Genomic DNA, 20,355 nt, shown 5'->3' with positions numbered 1-20,355 from the left:
TGAATCCAATCAAGTGTTTGACAAAGAAGTACATCAAAGCTTCCCAGGCTAATTCTTTAGATTTAAATAGTAAATATTAACCAGTTAACCGAGCCATCCTGGACAACCCCTCTCCCCCTCTCCATGAAGAGCTGTGGCTGATATGTAGCTCGTTCAGTCAGCGCATCATTCCACCACGTTGCAAGACTGAATGCTTCAGGCGCTCCTTTGTGCCCACCGCCATCAGACTGTTAAACAGTAATGGAGGCCACAGACTGCACCATGCTCCATATATCCATATATCCATACCATCCCTGCTCTGTCTGTCACACTCCATCATCTCATCCCGAACTCTCTCTCTTGACTGCTGCTGACATTACAATGCATAATATACTGTATTATAATTATCTTGCCATATTATTATATTATGTTATATTACATTATTCTAACTACAACTCATGTTCATATTACATACCGATATTATTTTTATTTATTACTTAATTTGTCATTACCAACCATAACCACACCATGTCAACCTGTCACTACTGACATTTTTTAATACTGCCTGTAATTACTGCTATTTAATTTAAATTCCATTTGTAACATTGTATATATCTAAACTGTATTCTAGCTTTATTTATTTTATTTTTACTTATTTTATTTTATTATTACTTATTTTTACTTATTGAAACTTCTTGATTGTACGTATGTCTGGGTTGCTGTAACAACTGAATTTCCCCCCTGGGGATCAATAAAGTAATATGTTATCTTATCTTATCTTAACCAGATTTATTGCATACTGGTTTCAGATATTTTCAGGACACTTACATTTTTTTTAGCCACTGTAAATAAAAGCAACCATCTGCTGGGGTAGAGATAAACTGGCCCTTTCTCATTTTCAGTATAAAGCGTATCCATGTCACATGCCATACATGTGCACACACGCCTGGTGCTCATGTGAATTGTATCCTTTTCCTTACCACAAGATGGCACCCTTAGTTTTCTTGTATTTCCCACTGCGTGTAATAGGATCAATTAGATCCATGGATCCGCCATGACACTGTTCTTGTGTTTTTTCCCTTCTTGTTTGGCGCTCACTGCTTACTGCTCACTCTTGTGTAACTATGAAAATCTGTGTCGCGATTTCACTTCATGTTTGATATCGATAGAGCAAACAGACAGGACTTTATCTTATTACCTTAAGCCCTGTCCTACAATAACATTTGAGTAATTGGTCACAGTGACTTAGTTTGGTACTAAAGCATAACAATGAAGATGTTTATCATTATTATTTAATGCAAAGTTTATGTTTATTTTGCTATCACAAACCCCATGTTATTTCTTTCATTTGAGGAATAATAGAATTATGTTATGATTGTTTTTTTCCCATTCAGCTATTGCAGGTTAATTATGCAAAAATGTAAGTATATTTCTTTCAATCAAAAGATGAATTAGGCATGAGTTTACTTAAAGTTTCACTAGTCTTTAGCAGCATGGGTGCAGAGAGCAATGAGTGAGAGATAAATGAGGGTTAATTCAAGCAAAAGCTAAACTCGCTTAAGCTAAAGTCGTTGTCGTCCTATAGTTCAGCACATCTTAGCTTAAGCTGAAAGATAAGAAACTACTAAAGTTCAGGTTCTTTAGAGTGACGTTGCTCTATAAGCTTATAATAGTCTCGGCTATATTGTGTTGGGTAGCAGCAGTGCGTCGCAGCCCGTTGTGCGCCTCTACGCTCTGATTGGCTGAGCTGCAGTGATGCTCTCTGCATCCTGCTCCCACCGACCGGGCAGGAGGGAGGGAAGCTGGAAGCGCGGCCGGGAAATCATCACAACATAGGGGGGCTAAATGGTTGATTTCGCGGTTTTCCTCACCTGGAAGAGATATTTACTCTTAACATGTCTGCAGAAACAGAAGTAACTGCTGTTGCCGGCGCGTGACTGCTTGTACAACACGTCTCAAGAAAGCGCCAAGAGGCTGATCAGCTGCTAGAAAGTCTTACCTTTACATCCCCGGGAACACTGAACAGGTTAACCCAGAGGCCACCAACATGCCCGTCAACGACCCAGAGAGCATACTGAGCTACCAGGTAAAGTGCCCTTTAAATGTCTTAATGCATGGCGTGTTGCTTTGACAGTAAAGGGTGGCACAGACCAGACTGTGCAGTAGCTCCAACAACTGTTACCCTCAGTTTGAAAATACTCGGCTACAACAGAAATTCCCTGCAAATTTGCTGCTATAGGAACTACTTTATGACAGGGCAATAAAACACCTGCTGTTTTCACTACTGTTGCATTTCCCTATGCATGTCCTAGTGAGCTGCGACATTGTAAATTCCAATTTGTGCACATATTTGTGTAAATGGAATTTTCAATGTTTTTCCCAGCATGCCTAATTGTATTGTGTTTCCTGCCCTGCGCCCTGAGTGATGCTGTATGCGGAGGATGTTGTTGACATTGTTATTCTGAGGTGCTAACACGTGCAGTAATTCTGGAGAGCGTATCGCATTGCTATGCACTCAGTTATTTGGACTCTTCTACAAGCACGTACTATTTTGGAAAAACTCGTGGCGGCATCATTGTTAGATTGCAGCACATTATCAATAAGAAAGCCTGCCGATGTATTTTAAACACAGTGCTCAGGAAAATATTATCTGCTCGTCCTTTCTAAGGAACAATAGAAAATGTTTAGTTTGATGGATTTTCAGACGGCTCCTGACAAGACGGCGTGTTGTTTTCTCAGTTACCCTCAAATGACCTTGACGCCATCCTCATAGCTACTGTGCTGAGTGTCTACTTCCATATAGCCTACATGATCGTTATTAGCTCATCCTGACGGCAGGGGGTAGGACAGCCTGTGGTCAAGTGCTGTTTGAAGTTGGGGTCTTGGCATGATCCTTAATGTCCTGTTGATCTGTGATCCATCCTCCAGATCTCAGGTCAGCACATGAGACAGAGGCAGAGCAGGAAACAAGAAGGACAAATGGACCATTGAACACACCAGCGCTCAGGGATGTTTATTCAAGCTGCAGTAATGTTTATATAGTTGGATTATAGCTACCATGGCCGGCTGTATCACAGTTAAAATGACTTAGTGTAGTTTATTCCCCAACATGGTGATTTCTAGTCACATGCCAGGCCAGCAGACAGATGGAGAAGGACCAGAGGTGAGCTGGGAAGTCTCTGATATGATTAGACAGCTTTCAGACAGGGAGGGGAAATTGCCTGGGAGGCTCACTCTCAAAACTTATGCCAGTTTAATGTTGCTACAGAAAACTTGCAAGTGTGTCTCTGAACCATTTATGATGTCCCGGTCAATCAGCATGAACTGGGATCAGAGCCATCCCAATCAGAAAACCCCATTCAATGTTTGCCAAAGAACAGGTAGTTAGAAAGGTTCTCTGATCACTCGCCTGAGACAGAAAAAAAAAAATAATAATTACAAAAAGTTCTATAAATACTCAGTTACCCCACATGTTGATTTCATTTTAGTTAATAAACGTGACAGAGATTGCATCAAAAGCAGAAGCACCGCTTTTGATACTTTGGGACAAGTGCCCATGTGGAAAGGTTGTTATAAGTGTTGAATTAAGAATGCGATCATTCTAAAGCATCATTTACTTTGAAGGGGACACAAGAAGCCTCTAGCTCCTGCAATATGTAAATGCACAGTATAATTGTGCAGGATTTGACCTCTTTCTCACCTTTCCCTCTCACCTTTCCTTTGCTAGCAAATAGGCATACCCACTAGAATGTTGTGCAAAAATGCTGAAGGCTAAGTCCAGAGCCTGTATTTGGTTTCAAAGTTCTAGACTACTATAGTGTATGTCAAATGGTGGTCCCCTATGATTCACCCTCTTAACCTCTGTAGATAGAGGGAGCTTCTTCTTTTTTCCCCAGAAACACAACAATTCAGATTTCAGGTACACTACAGAACATCCTCTTCTGATTACTACAGTATATGCCACAAGAAACAAATACACAAGTCACTCACAGAAATGTATCTTATTTTTTACCTTGCTGATATGGGCCATGCAAAAATAGTCATGTTAGCCCAGGTAGTGTGTAAGCTGTATCATATAAGATACATACAACAGAGTTCTAATCAGTGCCCTTATTCACTTCAGCCATTTCAGAGAAGTGAACCAGGGTTACCAGCTAGTCTCCTTTAGGGGCAGTGCAGTGGTTAAACCAAGCGGCAACCTCCGGTCTAAAAATATGAGTCCAATGCGGAAGTGCTAAAGACTGCAGTTCATCGAGGATCCGCTTACATACACCACATACACACCAATTCAAAAAAGACGATCTTTCCAGCAGAAATAAAAAATGTTTACAGCCTGGTACAAAAGACGAGTGTAGTCTGGATGGCTCATGTCTCGATCGGCTCACACTGTATGGGGGGTGAATTTTTTTCTAACGCGTCAATTTCGAAGATATTGAGATTACGAGTCTTCCAATGAGAGGCACAGCTGACTTGATTGACAGGCGGGAACACTGTAGCTATTGGCTAGGAGGCTCAAAGCCCGCCTCTTTACGTCACAATCAATCGACAGCAGCAATATGGCTGCCGCCGCCGATTGGCCTCAAAATAGCACTTAAGAAACAGATGGGTGACGTCAAGGATACTATATCCATATTTTATACAGTCTATGGGTTAAACTCACATGCCATAGATAAATTGACCTTGCAGCGGACATTGTAGCAACAGTGTGCTCACCAACTGCCTGACCAAACGATGTTAACATGACCTGCCATGTTGCTTTTCTCTGGCATTTAACCATTATAATACATTACTAAATTCTCACTAATGTTTGGTTCATTACAGCATCCTGTTGTCTTTTTTTCTGTATTGCTGCAGATAACTGATGCTGTTCTGATCCAGCCATATCTTGGGACCACTGAATATATCATCAGCCCAGTTCATAAAACAAGTCTGTGAGCCCATTGACTGTAGCTAAAAATGAAATAGAAAGAGGGATTGAAACGACTATTTGAATCCTTTTATCTGGGTGGGCTACTAGCTAGCTAACTAGCTACTAGCTAACTTCTGCATCTACCATTATGTGCATTAGTTAAGCTACTTGGCTACCTTGAGTGTTTAAGTTGTTCCCTGAAAAAGAACTGGACTCTGCCTCTGACATGCTTGACAAAAGTACTATGGAAAAGTGATTTTAGAAAGTTAGCAGGTAGATTAAAGCTTGATTTATCATCATTATTTTCAGATTAATGTACCAATTTATATAGTTCTGCATAAATGTATATGATAATGAAGTTTAGAGTAATTAAGGGATTATTTTTGGGTTTGTGTTGCTCAGTGGCTGATCAATCAAGAACTACTCATGAAGCAAGGGGTCAACATACTAATTCCCATTTTTAATCTTATCTAAACCTAATGGTTCATAACTAAAAGTGTGTTCTTCAGTGATAATCGATACATTGCTTCATCAAAGCATAAGCAGCAAACCCCAAGTAATTCTAATTTTAATACATCTAATGCCATACTTTGCTTTGTAACTGTATAATGTTCCAGAAGTTATTTTGTTAATGTAATATACTATTCACTGATTCCTCTTATGGGCTATTTAATTACTCATGTCCTCATGATTTAATTTTATGGCCACACTGTTCTCCTGAGTGCAGGTCCACAGATATGTGAAGAACATTGCCTGGATATTGAGCAGACCATCATTGTTTGTGATATTTAGTGCAAACCTGCACTACACATTGACGTCTTCAGTTGCGCAAACGACTCTTCACAAACATAGTCACATTCACAGATTTAAGGGTTAAATAGTATTTATGAAATTGTAGTATCACTATTTGTTCTGGTACTTTTTGGCGGTGATAATGTTATACTTTTATCGGAAGTTATTGCAATCCAAATCATAAACTTGTCTCAGCTTTAAGTCTCCTTGACACTAGATTGCAGTGTTCCTTTTTCAGTCCAATTTGGCATCCCCCCATGCTTTCATTTTAATCACTTTGGTGCCACAGAGTCCATTTAGTCAGAGTGATCCATAGTAGCCTATCTAATGAATGAATGTCTATTTTTTTTTATACAACTGTCGTTTTGTTCATGTCTCAAACTTCCAATTTAAGGTGTTAAAGAACACTACATCATGTTTTAAAACCACGACAGTGCTGCAGCATACCCAATGGCACCATTTAATGGGATTAATTTAGTTTGAAAGCCGACACATTAAGGTGAAAGATCCACAGAGGTTTGAACTTAACACAAGCCAGAAAAACTGATAAGAGAGCGAAAGGACCTCAAACCAAAGATTATTTTGTACAGAATGTTCTGTCCCCTTTGTTGTATTAGTTTGAACATATTTTTCAAGGTAAAATTCCCAAATCTGCCTTTTCAATTACACTTACTGTTACCTTCTTTCACACACAAAACCGACCAAGGCTGCTTTCATCTCTCTGAATTGAAACAATTAGAGAGCAAGGACCGTTGGGAGGCAGAGTCATATGTGTGGCATTGAATAATGTGTGTATGACTCATGCTGAATGTGGGCTGAAGCAGTCAAAACAGCCGCCCCTCTAATCCTATCTCCTTCTTTCCTGTCTCACTTATTTTCATTATCTCCTCATATTTAACCATTCATGTTAACCCATCCTCTGCGGGTAGCTCTGTCATGTGTGTCTCTGCAGCAGTTGAGTCGTAGAGTGATGCTATGAACGGGCAGTGTTGGCTTGTAGCTGTAGCTGCAACCTCAGACACAAAGCCCGGTCTGGAAGTGACAGGCCCAGTTGTCTGAGTCAGGATCTGTGTCCCTGCTGTCAGTTCAGGGTGCTTCTGGAAGAGAAGGAGAGAGTGGTCTGCTAGGAAAGAGGAGAGGAGGTGTTCTTGGCATGGCCAGATAAAAATAGAAGACAGATGAGAAGCACAATCAAAAGGAGTAGTGGAAGAAGTCTCAAGAGAAATGTTCAAGTATTTTGTTGAGGGAAAGAGGTCAGTGGAGTCGGAAGTGACAGACTTCTCAAAAGCCTTGAAAGCTCAAAGTGTGCTTCAAAATCATGGATTCACTTTTATCAATCCAGCATTCAGTGATGTGATTATTAAAATTCATACATATTGAACATCTCTCTCTCACAATAGAGATATACACCCACAAAAGTGTCATATCTTTCACTTGAAAATCTGAAAAATGCCCTTGATGTATCTTGCGAGTTATCCCTCTAGATTCCCTGCCTCTTCGTATAATCCAGCAGGCCTCACTTCTATGAAGTTAGCTCCATGGCTCCATGCACCCGCTGCTCCCTCATAGTCCTAATGGAGTGAAAGGGCATTTTGGCCCAGCACATTGATTACCTCTCTCAGTAAGGAAAATCATTGCTGCTCTATTTGTTCAGGGGGATGATCGGTACAATGTGTTTCACTGTAATGCTCTTAAGATAAAACCTCTGACCTCTGAAATAGTTTCCAGAAAACTTGATTCGTCTCAAAAAGTTTGGATTGCAAGACTTAAGAAACAGCTCTGACAACACCTTGATGCCTCCATGTTTTTAAAAACGTGATTTTTGTGGCAAATCTTTAAGCTCAGCACTTGAAGGAAAATAATTTTGTCTATTACCTATAATTAATGTTGTTTCTGTCTGTGCACCTTCTTTCCAGTTTGACTGTATGAATCCCTCTTTTTCTGTCTTTCCCACTCTTGTCACTTTTTGGCTCATCCAGTTGCAGCAGATGGTGCCCCACCAATGATTCTGGTTCTGCTTGAGGTTTAGCTTGCCACTGTTGCCAAGTATTGGCTCAATGTTTTATTATGTTGGGTCTCTGTAATTAATTTGACCAACCTGACAGTCTAGACCTCCTCCGTCTGTTATTAGATAACTTTTGTTTCAGTTTGACCCCATGTTAACAAAAAAAAACAAGACTTTGAATGAAAACTTGCCTTGCAGAAAAATATTAGAAATGTGTTTATTGACAGTTTTGAAATAAAAAAAACATTCCTCTAGAAATAAATGATTTATTTTCTTTGCCAACTTACATTTTATATACTGTATCTAAACCAGGTTTTGAATTATGTGCTAACTCTGTCTGCAGTAACTTTCTGCATCAATTGAATGTTTATTAGAACCTTAAGTAGGACACTGTGAGGCTGCTTCGCACTGTTCTGTTCTGCTGTGGGACTGCAACATCTTTTCTGGGACAATGTGTACCACCAGAGAAAATACATCAGATATTTGTTTGAGTGAGGCAAGTGACAGCATCTCTATTTTTAGGTTCTATTCACTGGGACACTAAATTGGGGTTCTCATCATGAGAAGCTGGATTCAATATAAGGATTAGCTTGTGTTAATTAGTTTTCAACAGTAAAAAAAATCCAGGAAGAATCATGAAGGCAAAACTTTAAAAGATATGTGAACAGGTATTTTAAGCTGAAACAAAAGTTGAGCAGAAAGAAAGGTACTTTATTAATCCCCAGGGGGGAAATTCAATTTTTTCACTCGTGCTATTTTTGGACATGCTACACATACAGTTTTTTTTGGTATATACATACAATGCACCCACATGCAGTGAACATGCTTAGGGAGAGATGTCAGAGTGAGGATACTGCCATCAACCAGCGCACCCCGACCAGTTGGGGGTTCAGTGCCTTGCTCAAGGGCACCTCGGCAGTGCCCAGGCAAGTGAACCAGCACCTCTCCAGCCACCAGTCCACTTGCCAAACTTCGTCCATACTGGCATACTCGAACCGGCAACCCTTCGGTTCCCAAGCCAAGTCCCTATGGACTGAGCTACTGCCACAGCAGAAGCCCTTGACAGACTATTCACTAACAAGGACCACACCATCAACAGGATTCAATTAGACAATGATTTATTGATTTTATTGGAATAGTGATTCTGAAATTGACGTTGATATTCTTGCTGTTACTGGCCAGGGGAAGGTTATTAGGGGATCTACTGTAGCTCCTGGTCATAACGAACCACCCTTTAGAGCCCTTTATAGGAGGAAAGATAGAAATAGAAAGATAAAGGCTAGGAGGGAGGGGTGTGGAATGTGGAACGAAAGGTGAAGAGAGGGTTAGGATTGAATTTATAAGAGTGCCAGAAGAGGCTTGGTTGCAGTGTGGTCCTGCTCCTGAAACTTGTCCACATGAAGCTATGATGCTGAAAACCGTAGTCTTTGGTATGTGCTAAATCACTTTCAAAAGGGTATCTACCAATTGAGCACCAACTGCGATTTTGTGTCAAAAAAAATTATAAAGCTGTCTTTATGAAAATGTGTCAAAGTGTACGACAAGCCTTGTAACTGAGGCAGATTTCCCTATGAAAGCTGGTTTAATTTAAATATTATATCAACTTCTTTTAACAGTCTGTGAAAAACCTTTCACTTCTGAAGCAGTTTGTGAGCTTTTGATTGTCCAAGTTGGAGAAATGAAATGTTTTTCTCTCAGTTTTAATCTTTGCAGGATAAAAATACCAGTTATTGTTACTATTCCGATACTTGTAAATTTGAAACATTGATCTGAAGCCTTATCTTAGCTGTGCCATTTCAATAGGATTTATGTAAAACAAGTCGGGTAGATTTTGTCCCTAATCTCATAACATTTAGAGGCCTTTAGAAAAGGGTTCTTTTAAAGACGAAAGCTACAGAAGGATTGAATCCAGCAAAAATAGTGTTGTGCTTTAACCGGCTCCCATATCCCTTTGGATCTTTCCTTTACAATTATTTGGCGCAGTCTAGAAGATTAACTACTTGTGTTGCGAATACTTATGTGCTACAAAGAAAAACACAATTCTAGTAAGTTCTGATATATATATATTTCCATTTGTACATTTACACAACAGTGTCCTCTGGTAGTACTTCGTTTCTCAAATCCCACCACAAGGCACCACCAGTTTGTTTCTCACAGTCGGTACCAAATGATTTGTTTCTAAAGGACAGAAACTCAAGGACAAGCAGCCATTTTTTGGCACAACTGTGGATTGCTTCATTGGCGCATAGGCCATAATCTGTGTGGAATTTTTTTTGTGTGTCATAAACCCTCGTGAGCGCTGTGACTGATTCGGAGCTAGAGGACAAGAGTGAAGAAAAGGGGGGTGGTTGCCAGGAGATAGAAATAGGCTACAAAAACACAAATTATTCACCATGTTAGTGGAAAACACGTGCATACTCTGAGGGTCGCAGATGTGCTCACCCACAACGGGTGACAGCAAACAAAACTTTAAGTGCCATGTGAGCTTTTAATTAGCTGAAGCACTTAATGTGACACGAGGGAGCGACAGGGGACCATTAACATGTTGAAAAAACACACCTGCATTAATTTCACATCAAAAAGGTGCTCTCAGTGAACTGTGACCAGGATGGCCACAGGGTGAAAGTCATACTAATCTATTACAAGGACGTACAGCAGTGTAATATGATCCAGCACACAAATACAAAGTAAAAGAAGATATTTCTTTTGTCATGGTGCTCTCTGAAACACCACTTTACCCAGTACTCACAATTACAGTTATTGAATAGGCTTCAGGGTAATGATTTTTCTCTTTCTGTCTGTATGTGTGTTTTTTATGTTCGTGTGTGTGTGTACAAGTATGAGCACGCATGTACACCAAATGGATTTTCGCTAATTGATGATCTGATGGTGTATCGTCCGTTCTGGGACAAAGAGCTTTTAGTGCCTCTCTCTCTCTCATCCATTGTCTCTCATTGTGCATCTGTGTTTGGTAGAGCTCCAGCTCTAATGAAGCCCACGGCCTCCAGCCAGAGCCCAAACCCACACACTGCATCAAGGCAGCCACAGCTGCACTTGCTGATAACACCATGACACTGTGTGCATGTGTGTGAGGGAATCAGAGTTCGAGAATGAGGGCAGGGGGGAGGTTTAGCCTGTGGATGTGTATATTCACAGAGTGGTTTGCATTTAAGCAGCAATTATTGATTTTTATGATAATAATGTGAGAACAATGTGACACTGTGAGAGGGCTTGACCTTGCGTGTGTGTGTGTGTGTGTGTGTGTGTGTGTGTGTGTGTGTGTGTGTGTGATTTTGTGTTAGTGTGTGTGTTTGTATGTGTCTGCGCGCGTGTACACACACCAACAAGACCATCTGATCAAGAGTGATCATTTCTAGTCAGTTGTTTTGAATGCTTATAGCAACTGCCAGGGTAGGTGTCAGACAAAGTGAGTTGCAGCACACTGCAGAAACAACTGTTGTTGATTTTTCCTACTGATAACATTCACAGTGAGAGATACGTTAGGCTTGAAGGACAACAAATGACATAAGGTCAGGGGTACCAGCCTGGCCAAGTAGTCAAAGAACATTTCCCATATGCAGAGGCTATATTCTTTGTCAAAGGGGTCACAGTTTTGACTCCTAGCCTTCACCTGCTCAATACTTCCTGTCTCTAGCTGTCCAATCTAGTAAAAGACAAAAAGCCACCAAATTTAAAGAAGACAGCAGGAAGGTATTTTTCATCAGAGAGTACTACTTAAATCAGTAAAGAGTAAGAGGTACAACTTTGTCCACAGGGGGCGCCAAAATCAACATAAACTTAAAGTTCCTCACAGTAGCTTTACAGGTTATTACCAAGCGGCAACCTCCAGCTGCGAGAATTGAAGCCAATGCGAAGTGTTAAGTGTGGTTAAGTGTTAACCACATGTGGTTTGCGGTAGTTCCTGGGCCAGCCTCAAGCGGACACTCGATGAACTGCAGCTGTTGGCTAGGTTAGAAAAGCATAGAACTGAGATGAATAGATCTGCCATATGGATCGACACTATATATCGGCCCCTTGTCACCGGCCCCTTGTCATACATCCGTGCCTGCCTGCGTACATACATCCACCCATCGCCTGTGCACAAGTCCTACCCGCTGCCCTCCTTCCAGGTGCTGATGTGTCAGACCTGTAGGTGCTGCCACTGCCGCTGCTGCCCGCATGCTGGAGCCTGAGCTCGCCGGAGCCCTTGGTAGTGACCGTGTTTGGGGATGATGTGTGGAGGGTCGGTGGGGCCCGCGCCCAATCTAGCTTTTTGAGACCGATCTAGCTGATATCCGATACCAGGATCGGATCGGTGCATCCCTACTCAGAATAAGTATCACTGGATCTACTCTTTGTGAAAGGGACAATATGCTGGTTTTAGAATCTTGGTCAAGGGCACCATCGGTGTGACAAGAGACTATTGTATACATACATATGGTACAAGCTTTTCCTTTTGTCACCATACGCCTATCCATTGCATAAACATCATTATACAACCATGAGTCACATCCAGTGTTTGGCCCAAGCATGACTTCCTAATTAAGTGGCCTTATTCTTTCAGAAGGCAGAATCATCTCGGGACAGAGAAGTGCTCAGTCATGGAAAATGAAAGAAATCCCACAGCTCTGATAGGGAGGAGAGGGTGTGAGGGGAGGCAGTGTAAGGCCACACACACACACACACACACACACACACCTGTGAATAAGTGGATGTCTGGGGATCACAAAGCTGTTATGAATTATAAGTGTCTGTCTGCGCTGATATCAGAGCAGCTGATTTAAAAATATAACAAGAACATTTTTGGAGCTGGATTTATATTCTTTATTTGAATGAGGTAAGAAATTTATCTGTCTGCACTGCATGTTAATTAGTTTTCTCTTATCACAGGCTTGTGTTAATGTGCTTGGCTGCTCAGTTTTTCAGCACCATGGGTAGGCTAAAGGAATGAGATGGAGGATAAAAAACAACTTAAGATGAGAGTGTGAACATAAATACAGTCTCAGATACAGATAAAACAGACACACACCAACACACAAACACAGCTCAACCCCCTCTTTTTTAAACATTTTATCACTGTAGGCAGAAATCAGTGTGAATCCTTTTTGTGTCTATAAACGGTGCAGGGTGTTTTATCAGCCAAACCCCAGGAGATCTAAGAAAAAACACTTCATCTCTTGCTCCATAGACACATCTTACAGTAGCACACTTAGATACACACACAGTGTAAGCAAATTTATTCTGAATAAAGAAACCAATAACTCTCCTCGACAGAGCAAATGCTTGAATGTAATTTTTTATAAGTCAGACTGATGTTTTTCACCAGAATAAAAGGAAATCCTGCTCTTGAATCCAACACTCACAGACATCTACATTTCCATTCCACTAAAACACACTCTCAGCTTTTTCCGGTCACACTTCAAGAAGACAAATTACAATTATTCTTGCTTCTCCAGCCATCCTGCCGCAGCCTGAGCCGCAGTGCATGCTGCATTCGCTCCTCACTGGAAACTGGACTGACCAATTACAGTAAAAGACTGCTTGACACAGGCCGTACATCTTCTGTTTCTTCTCTGAAATGTAGACACATTATTCCTATATATTCTATGCTGAACATACAGAGATACACTTTACATGTACAGCTTTTGAGCTAAATGCTAACACACATTTTCTGCTCTGAAATGAGATGATTATATGATTTGATTCTACTGATTAGAGGTCTGCAGTTTTGCTGCTGGTTATGCACATTAGCTTAATTAAATCGTGAGGGAATAATTTAATCAGATTAACTGACAAACTGGCTGAATTACCTCAGCTCTGCCTTAAGTCTCCCTGCTAACAATCACTCTCTTATGTACTCCTCTTCTGTGTACTTGGTCTACAGCTATTCATTTAGTCACAATAAACAGTTTATTTCAAGTCTGATTCCAATCCAAGAAGTTCCAAACCCTTAACCATTCACCATTTTGAAGAGTGGACATCAGCTCTGCAAAATGACGGTTATTCAAATTTTCTATACCAGCAAATTCTGCTTTCACCACCACCATACATACACAGGAAGTACATACAGATCAGGAGTTTATATCGAGTGGGCAGAAACATCCATTATGTAGAGAGTTGCACACCAGTGTGTGTTTGTGTCTATGTGTGTGTGCATGTCCCTCAAGCACTTGCATTTAGTTATAGATTTAAACTATTGATTTGTAACAGCTTTAATCAGCTTTTCCATGCCATGCTCACATAAATTCACCATCCCAAATGTGTCATTGGTTAATTTTCTGCCCCTAATGTAAGGGGAGTTCTTTCAAACTCTTTTTTTTACTTTGGTGCAGGGGCGCATACTCAATGTCTGTCACAGTTTGTGCAAGTGTAACCGGTGGAAATCTGCGTTGTGTTTGTTTGAAGTTGACTGACGACCAACACCAGGACTTCGTTTGTTCTGCGTTTATTCTGTTAAAACAGACAGACAAGAACCTCAGAGTTTATAAAGTATGCAGCCCGCCTCCGCTCCTGCACAGATGAAAGCACATTTCGACTAGCTTAAACCTTCAGTGCACGTAAACCAGCACGTGCATGTTCAGTTAGTCTGCTTAACCATGACTTTAAAAAGGAATAAAAGTAAACTCTGTTTAATATACACATAGGAACACTATACAGGACAAAAGCACACATAGAATAAGTAAATATATGGAAACAGTAAAGTAAAGTGACGGACACCTACCTCTCCCCAAGGGATAACATACAAAAGGGGAGAGGGAAGGGGGCAAATCAAATATAAAGGTCAAGATACCAACGAAGAAGAAAATGACCGGAAGACAATGCTGCACTTCAAAATACTTTTGGGAAAAGAAATATACAAAGAGGTTCTACACACACACACAGGTATACTTTGTGTAATTATAAAGAAATAATAATTAATACGGCATTTTAACCCTGTTACACAAGGTGCCTTTAGATTAGAAATTAAAGAGTCTCTGTCTGTTACATGCACTTGTGCAGAATGATGAAAAGAGATGCTAAAAACAGAGACAAAGCAGCACTGAGTCAGTGTTTACGTTCCTGCAGAACTCTGCCCTCATTATCACAGGATGAATACATGACCACGGATAACACTCACCCAACACTTGTGCAAACAGCCCTGTTTCTGAGAAAGCCCTGTCAACTGTGTTAGTAAAACACAGCATCACCCTGCAGTAGCTTGCCAACAGCAGTGCTGCAAAAGGATGTGGCACTCTGCTAATTGAATTTGATTGCCCCTCGATAGTAGAGGCGAGCACTTTCTCCAACTTACTTTGTTCACCTCTGGCATGTGGGTGTGTGCTTAATGAGTGCATTTCTCCCTGTCCTTCTCAGTGAGTGTGTGTCAGACAGTCTGAGAATAGCCTGTCTGGAATTTGATGCCCATTGTTGAAAAGTTCTTGCCAGTTTGACCAATTGGTGTCTCTGTTATAGCATCACTTGTTTGTCTTCAAAGACACGTCTGCACATTCTGACCTTTAAAGTCATCTTGAAGGCCGAATGGGTTAAAAAAGTTGAACTTTTCATCAGGAACAATATAACTGGCAGATAATGAAGCATTGTAAATGCACTGATGTGCACTGAATATACATAATACTCACATTTTTTGTGTGTCTCTGTCTGTCCATTAGAGGCCGGATGAGGAGGTGGTTGTGGACCAGGGAGGGACGAGCTCAGTGCTGAATATCCACTATGAGAAGGAGGAACTAGAAAGTGAGTAACCTTCACGGTCAGAAAAGCAGTTGGGTGTGGTTTTAGATACAGTTATCTTTCTTTTTTTCTGATTCTTATACTGTCTCATTCTGCCTACCTTAAACTCCATGTTAAACAATATTGGTATCATCAGTGGGGTGAGACACGTTTCTGTATGTGGGTGAGAGAGATACTTGGTCTGTTACTGGGGGTAATTACATGCTCAGAAATGCTTGACTGCAGCTCAGTAGCTTTGTGCAAACATGCACAATATGCAAATATGGACATTAAAAAATCTCATATTCTACTATTTTTTTGTTGCTAATTCTTAACTACTTTTTTATTTCAGAAATATTTTCCTCAATCTTCAACTAAAACTCAGTGTCATGTGCATTCAGTCTCTTGTTTTCAGAGTATGTTGTATTCAACGTGAATGCACTGATGATGACTACAGATAGCAGTAAAAGCTTCTTATTTTGCTGTGAATATCTGAAAGTTGGCTTATGTACATGTTCAAAGCATTTCTTAGTACTAAAAATAGCACCTCTCCTCTGTCTTCTTTCAGGTCACAGGACTCTGTTTGTGGGGGTTCGGATGCCCAGACAGAGCCACCGTCACCACAAGGCCCACGGCTCTCGCCACCGCAAGAGAGACAGACGGGCTGGAAGCATCGCAACACAGCAAAGCGAGGAAACTGAGACGTCCAACTGCAGTCATGGTAACAAAGAAACACAAAACCTCTCCCTATAGGCTAAACCATTGCCAACAGTGTCTTCTACTTTCAAACTCAGAAAAAAGAAGAGTTTGTGATGCTCTGTGTTGAATATTCAACTCCCAGTGAGGAGGCAGAGGTTGTTTAACACAGTCTATCAATATTGTGGGCCATTCACACACTTGCATAAACACGGAGCACTCCAGGCTAAAACTGACATGCCCGATAATTAACCACCAAAGAGCAGGGAGTAGTCAGCATGTTGCGTGTCTATTTGCATAAGATTGGGCGATTTGGTAGATTTTTCAGTTGATATGTTTGTATATGAAGCCAATATAACATAAAAGACTTATAAGAAAAAGTATGTGGTGTTGTTTGTGCTTGATAGGCTTTACTACCCCACAGTTGACCTCTTATGCTTCCCTCACATCCTCTCACTTTATCAGACACACCGTCCCAGCGGGTCCAGTTCATTCTGGGCACAGAGGAGGACGCTGAACATGTGGCCCATGAGCTGTTCACTGAGCTGGATGAGATCTGTGTGAGGGATGGCAAGGATGCTGAGTGGAAGGAAACAGCCAGGTCAGGACCTCCTCTGGGAGTCGTTTGCAACAATGCTCTGCAATAAAGTCTCTGACAGCCTGGCAGCTCTATAGCTGTACTGTTTGGAAGAGGGACATTTAAAGGCAGTGGTTACACTTAAAGCCTGGTGGATTATACTCTGATCGGTTTACTAAAGCCGAAAGACTCCAGAGAAAAATATTGCTGCATGCCTAATCTGAATTTCAAATGCTGAAGTCAAATCATCATATAGTTCTGTAGATATTTACATCATAGTCTTTTCAGAGAGAAAATAATATGCAAACTACAACATAAATTAGTCAAACTACTCCCTTCAGCACAGAGCTGGGCCTTTGTTACACCTCTTAGTTGCTTAAAATGTTCCAAATACCCAGTTTTAGAATTATAGTAGATAGAATTAAGTACATTTATCAAGCAATAAACCCTACTGACAGTGGAGAGGGTTAGAGTTAGGTAACTTAAACCCTTTCTTGATTGTTTTTTTTCTTATGGCTTTATTTTATTCAGCTGAGCATATACTGCATGAATATAATTTTAACATCCATCCATCCATTATCTTGACCGCTTATCCCGTTAGGGGTCACGAGGGGCTGGAGCCTATCCCAGCTGGCTTTGGGCGGAGGGCAGGGTACACCCTGGACAGGTCGCCAACCTATCACAGGGCTGACACAGAGAGACAGACAACCATTCATGCACACACTCACACCTACGGGCAATTTAGAGTGATCAATCAACCCTAGCATGTTCTTGGATTGTGGGAGGAAGCCGGAGAACCCGGAGAGAACCCACGCATGCACGGGGATAACATGCAAACTCCACACAGAAAGGCACCCGCCCGGCCGGGGAATCGAACCAGGAACCTTCTAGCTGTGAGGCAACAGCGCTACCCACTGCACCACTGTGCAGCCCTAATTTTAACATTATATACAAAATTATTCTATAAATGATTCCAATAAATCCACAATATACTGGTATTCACTAGCAGTCTCAACAAACTAAAAACAGGTATTATTGAACTGAGAATAACTTAAAAGAGAAAAAGTCTAGACTTCAGTAAATCAAAAACATCATACTGGGGATTATAAAATGAATTACCATATTAAAAAGATATAGCATGAGATAACAAACATAGCTAATGTTTGCAGAATTCTTGCCAAATGTTAAACTTGGTCAAAGAAAATGCCAAAATACAAACATTATTTGTGTTGAATACACTATGTTGCTTTATTTAGAGTATAATCCATCATTAACAATTACATTTCTTGGATATGTCTCAAAAGATGTCCTTACTGCAGTCATCTAGATTTACTTTAAACCAACTTCAGAAACTTCAGGAGCTCTCTGAAGTTTAGGGATAGGGTTAAGTATTTCTGCTTCACTCACTCTCAAATAGATTCTAGTGAACTCTGAAGAATTTGATAAATTCAGAGGCGTATTTCTGACCTGTCTTTACATCACAGGTGGCTTAAGTTTGAAGAGGACGTGGAGGATGGTGGGGAGAGATGGAGCAAGCCGTACGTCGCTACTCTCTCCCTCCACAGCCTGTTCGAGCTCCGCAGCTGTATCATCAATGGCAGTGTGTTGCTTGACATGCACGCTGACTGCATCGAGGAGATTGCAGGTGAGAACCGGTGTTATCTATCCACAGTAAAAAAAAGGCACTCATTTGGAGCTTTTCATATGACAGAAAATCAGTTTTATCCTTTGTGCAAGTGACAAATGCTGCTTCTTCAGAACGACATGTGATTTTACATTTTATATTCCTACCTTGCTACCTTCCCTGCTGCCTAAACTCACTTCTTGCTCATGTCCTTGAGTAGATATTACAGGCATTGACATAAAACAGGCTCTATATCTCATCTGAGGAGCCTGTAGGATGTGTGCTACAAATTGATTTACCCTCTGAGAGAGGACACGGACACACACACACACACACACACACACACACACACACACACACACACACACACACACACACACACACACACACACACACACACACACACACACACACACACACACAGTACAGGCCTGAGGGGAGTGTCATCATTGTGGTGGGTGCTGGAAAACACCACACAGACACACAGAGACCCAAGTTGTCAGTGATACAAAAGTGTAGAGTGATTTAAGTAACTTGTGATGTTGGCAATGACGAGCACCAAACTGCCAGATGTTATTTCATGCTCTCATTGCACCAGTGGTTACAGAACCTATGTGACATAAAGCTGAATACTTTTGTTGTGTTTTACTGGAAAATTGCAGCTGAACTTTAGTTAACCCTCATTTGTATTAAAATCTATAACCAGAAAAAGCTCTAAGACACTTCAAGCCCATTTGCATACAACTGTGCAATTAACCGTGCACCTTGAATGTTTGCATGCAGGTAAACATTAATTGGTTAAGCACTGCCCATGCATGTTGATGAGTGTTTAAATTAGGCTACATGGGTATTTAAATGATTGTATGCTTGAATGCCACTGTGAATGTGCAGAAGTCTAACAGTGCTTGCTAAACTGTAAGATACACACACATAAAATGGTATAAAAATAAGGCACAAGGCTCTCCATCGGTCAGCTTTCCTCATGGTCAGATTGTGACAGGTAACAACCTTAACAGCCTTGTTGCCTGCAGCATATCCTCTTCTCTCCACTACTCCTCTCTTCTTCTTCCTGTGACTCCTGCCAGCCACACCTGCACTCAAAAACTGTAGCAAAGATGGTAGGAGAGACAGACTTCTATATTTGTTCACTTATTTATTTTTGGAAGAGCAGCAAACTGAGAGCTGAGTGTAATAAGATATTCTTCAAGTTGCACAGAAGCCACACTGTAACCTCTACAGCTATCAACAGTACACTAATACAAGCTCTGAGCTGAAACACAAACATGACTCTCTGGAGTGAGCTATAGTTCAGTGAGGAACTTCTGGTTTTGGTGATTTTAGTACCCCTTGTGAACAAAGCAGGACGATTTATCTATTTTTTTTCCTCTGCATGTTTAAGTCATGTTTCCAATCCAACCTGATTCTGACTTTTTTAAAAGTCAGGTGGACCTTTGCCTTGTGAAATATAAAGAAGGTATGGTATAAAAAGCCTGACTTGTCACAGCATTTACAGGTATTAGAAATAACTACATTGAAAAATAAATCTGGTTGCTGATGATCTCTTCTTTTTTTGTAGGCCATACATTTCAGCCTGTTTCATTAGCACTTTAACTTAACCCAGGAGTTTAAAAATAGTATTATCTATAATGCCGGTGTTAAAACCCAGGTGTTTAAAACATTACCATTTTGCTTTATTGGGATTCAAGAGGTTAATTCCATTATGCTGATTTTGGTTTAGCATTTAGCTTGCCCTGTTCACACCAAAGACTGATTTTAAAAACTCTGACATTTAAACTAATGATTCTCGTTTTCATTTAATTTGTTTGTGACTTCATTGATTAAAAGTACCAGGAAATGCTAATTTACATGAACAAGGAAAGTGTGAGGGGAGAGCATCAAAGGGGGGCTGGAAACATCAGTATCATGAACATGATATTACTGAATGTATCCTGTCATATGAGTAACTCATAATCATTAGTTGAGAGACAAGCTGGAGGAGGCTTTATTCTCAAACTCAGAGGAGAGTAGTGTGAGAATGTAAGACTCACCATTTGAGAATTTTGATA

General features: G+C 40.7%; 1 protein-coding gene and 2 long non-coding RNA genes across 4 annotated transcripts in view; 1 reads left to right on the top strand and 2 right to left on the bottom strand.

The window, feature by feature from the left end:
- Window positions 1-1,771: 1,771 nt before the first annotated feature.
- Window positions 1,772-20,355, top strand: part of slc4a8 (solute carrier family 4 member 8) — a 35,032-nt gene continuing 16,448 nt past the window's right edge. Inside the window, exons 1-5 of the mRNA XM_034692418.1 lie at window positions 1,772-2,065; window positions 15,335-15,416; window positions 15,961-16,113; window positions 16,554-16,689; window positions 18,150-18,310. Coding sequence (XP_034548309.1) covers window positions 2,027-2,065; window positions 15,335-15,416; window positions 15,961-16,113; window positions 16,554-16,689; window positions 18,150-18,310 — 571 coding nt within the window. The 5' untranslated portion in view covers window positions 1,772-2,026. The remainder of the gene's footprint in view (window positions 2,066-15,334; window positions 15,417-15,960; window positions 16,114-16,553; window positions 16,690-18,149; window positions 18,311-20,355) is intronic.
- On the bottom strand, window positions 15,302-16,162 carry LOC117819197. Its single transcript, XR_004632480.1, has 3 exons — window positions 15,940-16,162; window positions 15,514-15,566; window positions 15,302-15,393 (listed from the first exon to the last, which is right to left on the bottom strand). It is a non-coding gene; the product is annotated as an uncharacterized LOC117819197 (long non-coding RNA).
- LOC117819189 overlaps window positions 17,893-20,355 on the bottom strand; it is a 44,450-nt gene continuing 41,987 nt past the window's right edge. For both annotated transcript variants that reach the window (XR_004632477.1, XR_004632475.1), the window contains one exon: window positions 17,893-18,327. This is a non-coding gene — a long non-coding RNA (uncharacterized LOC117819189). The remainder of the gene's footprint in view (window positions 18,328-20,355) is intronic.

This window comes from Notolabrus celidotus, chromosome 1 (genome assembly GCF_009762535.1).
Source record: "Notolabrus celidotus isolate fNotCel1 chromosome 1, fNotCel1.pri, whole genome shotgun sequence".
Taxonomy (NCBI): domain Eukaryota; kingdom Metazoa; phylum Chordata; class Actinopteri; order Labriformes; family Labridae; genus Notolabrus; species Notolabrus celidotus.
Note: the sequence above shows the minus strand (reverse complement) of the source record. Positions and strands in the feature narration are given on the sequence as shown.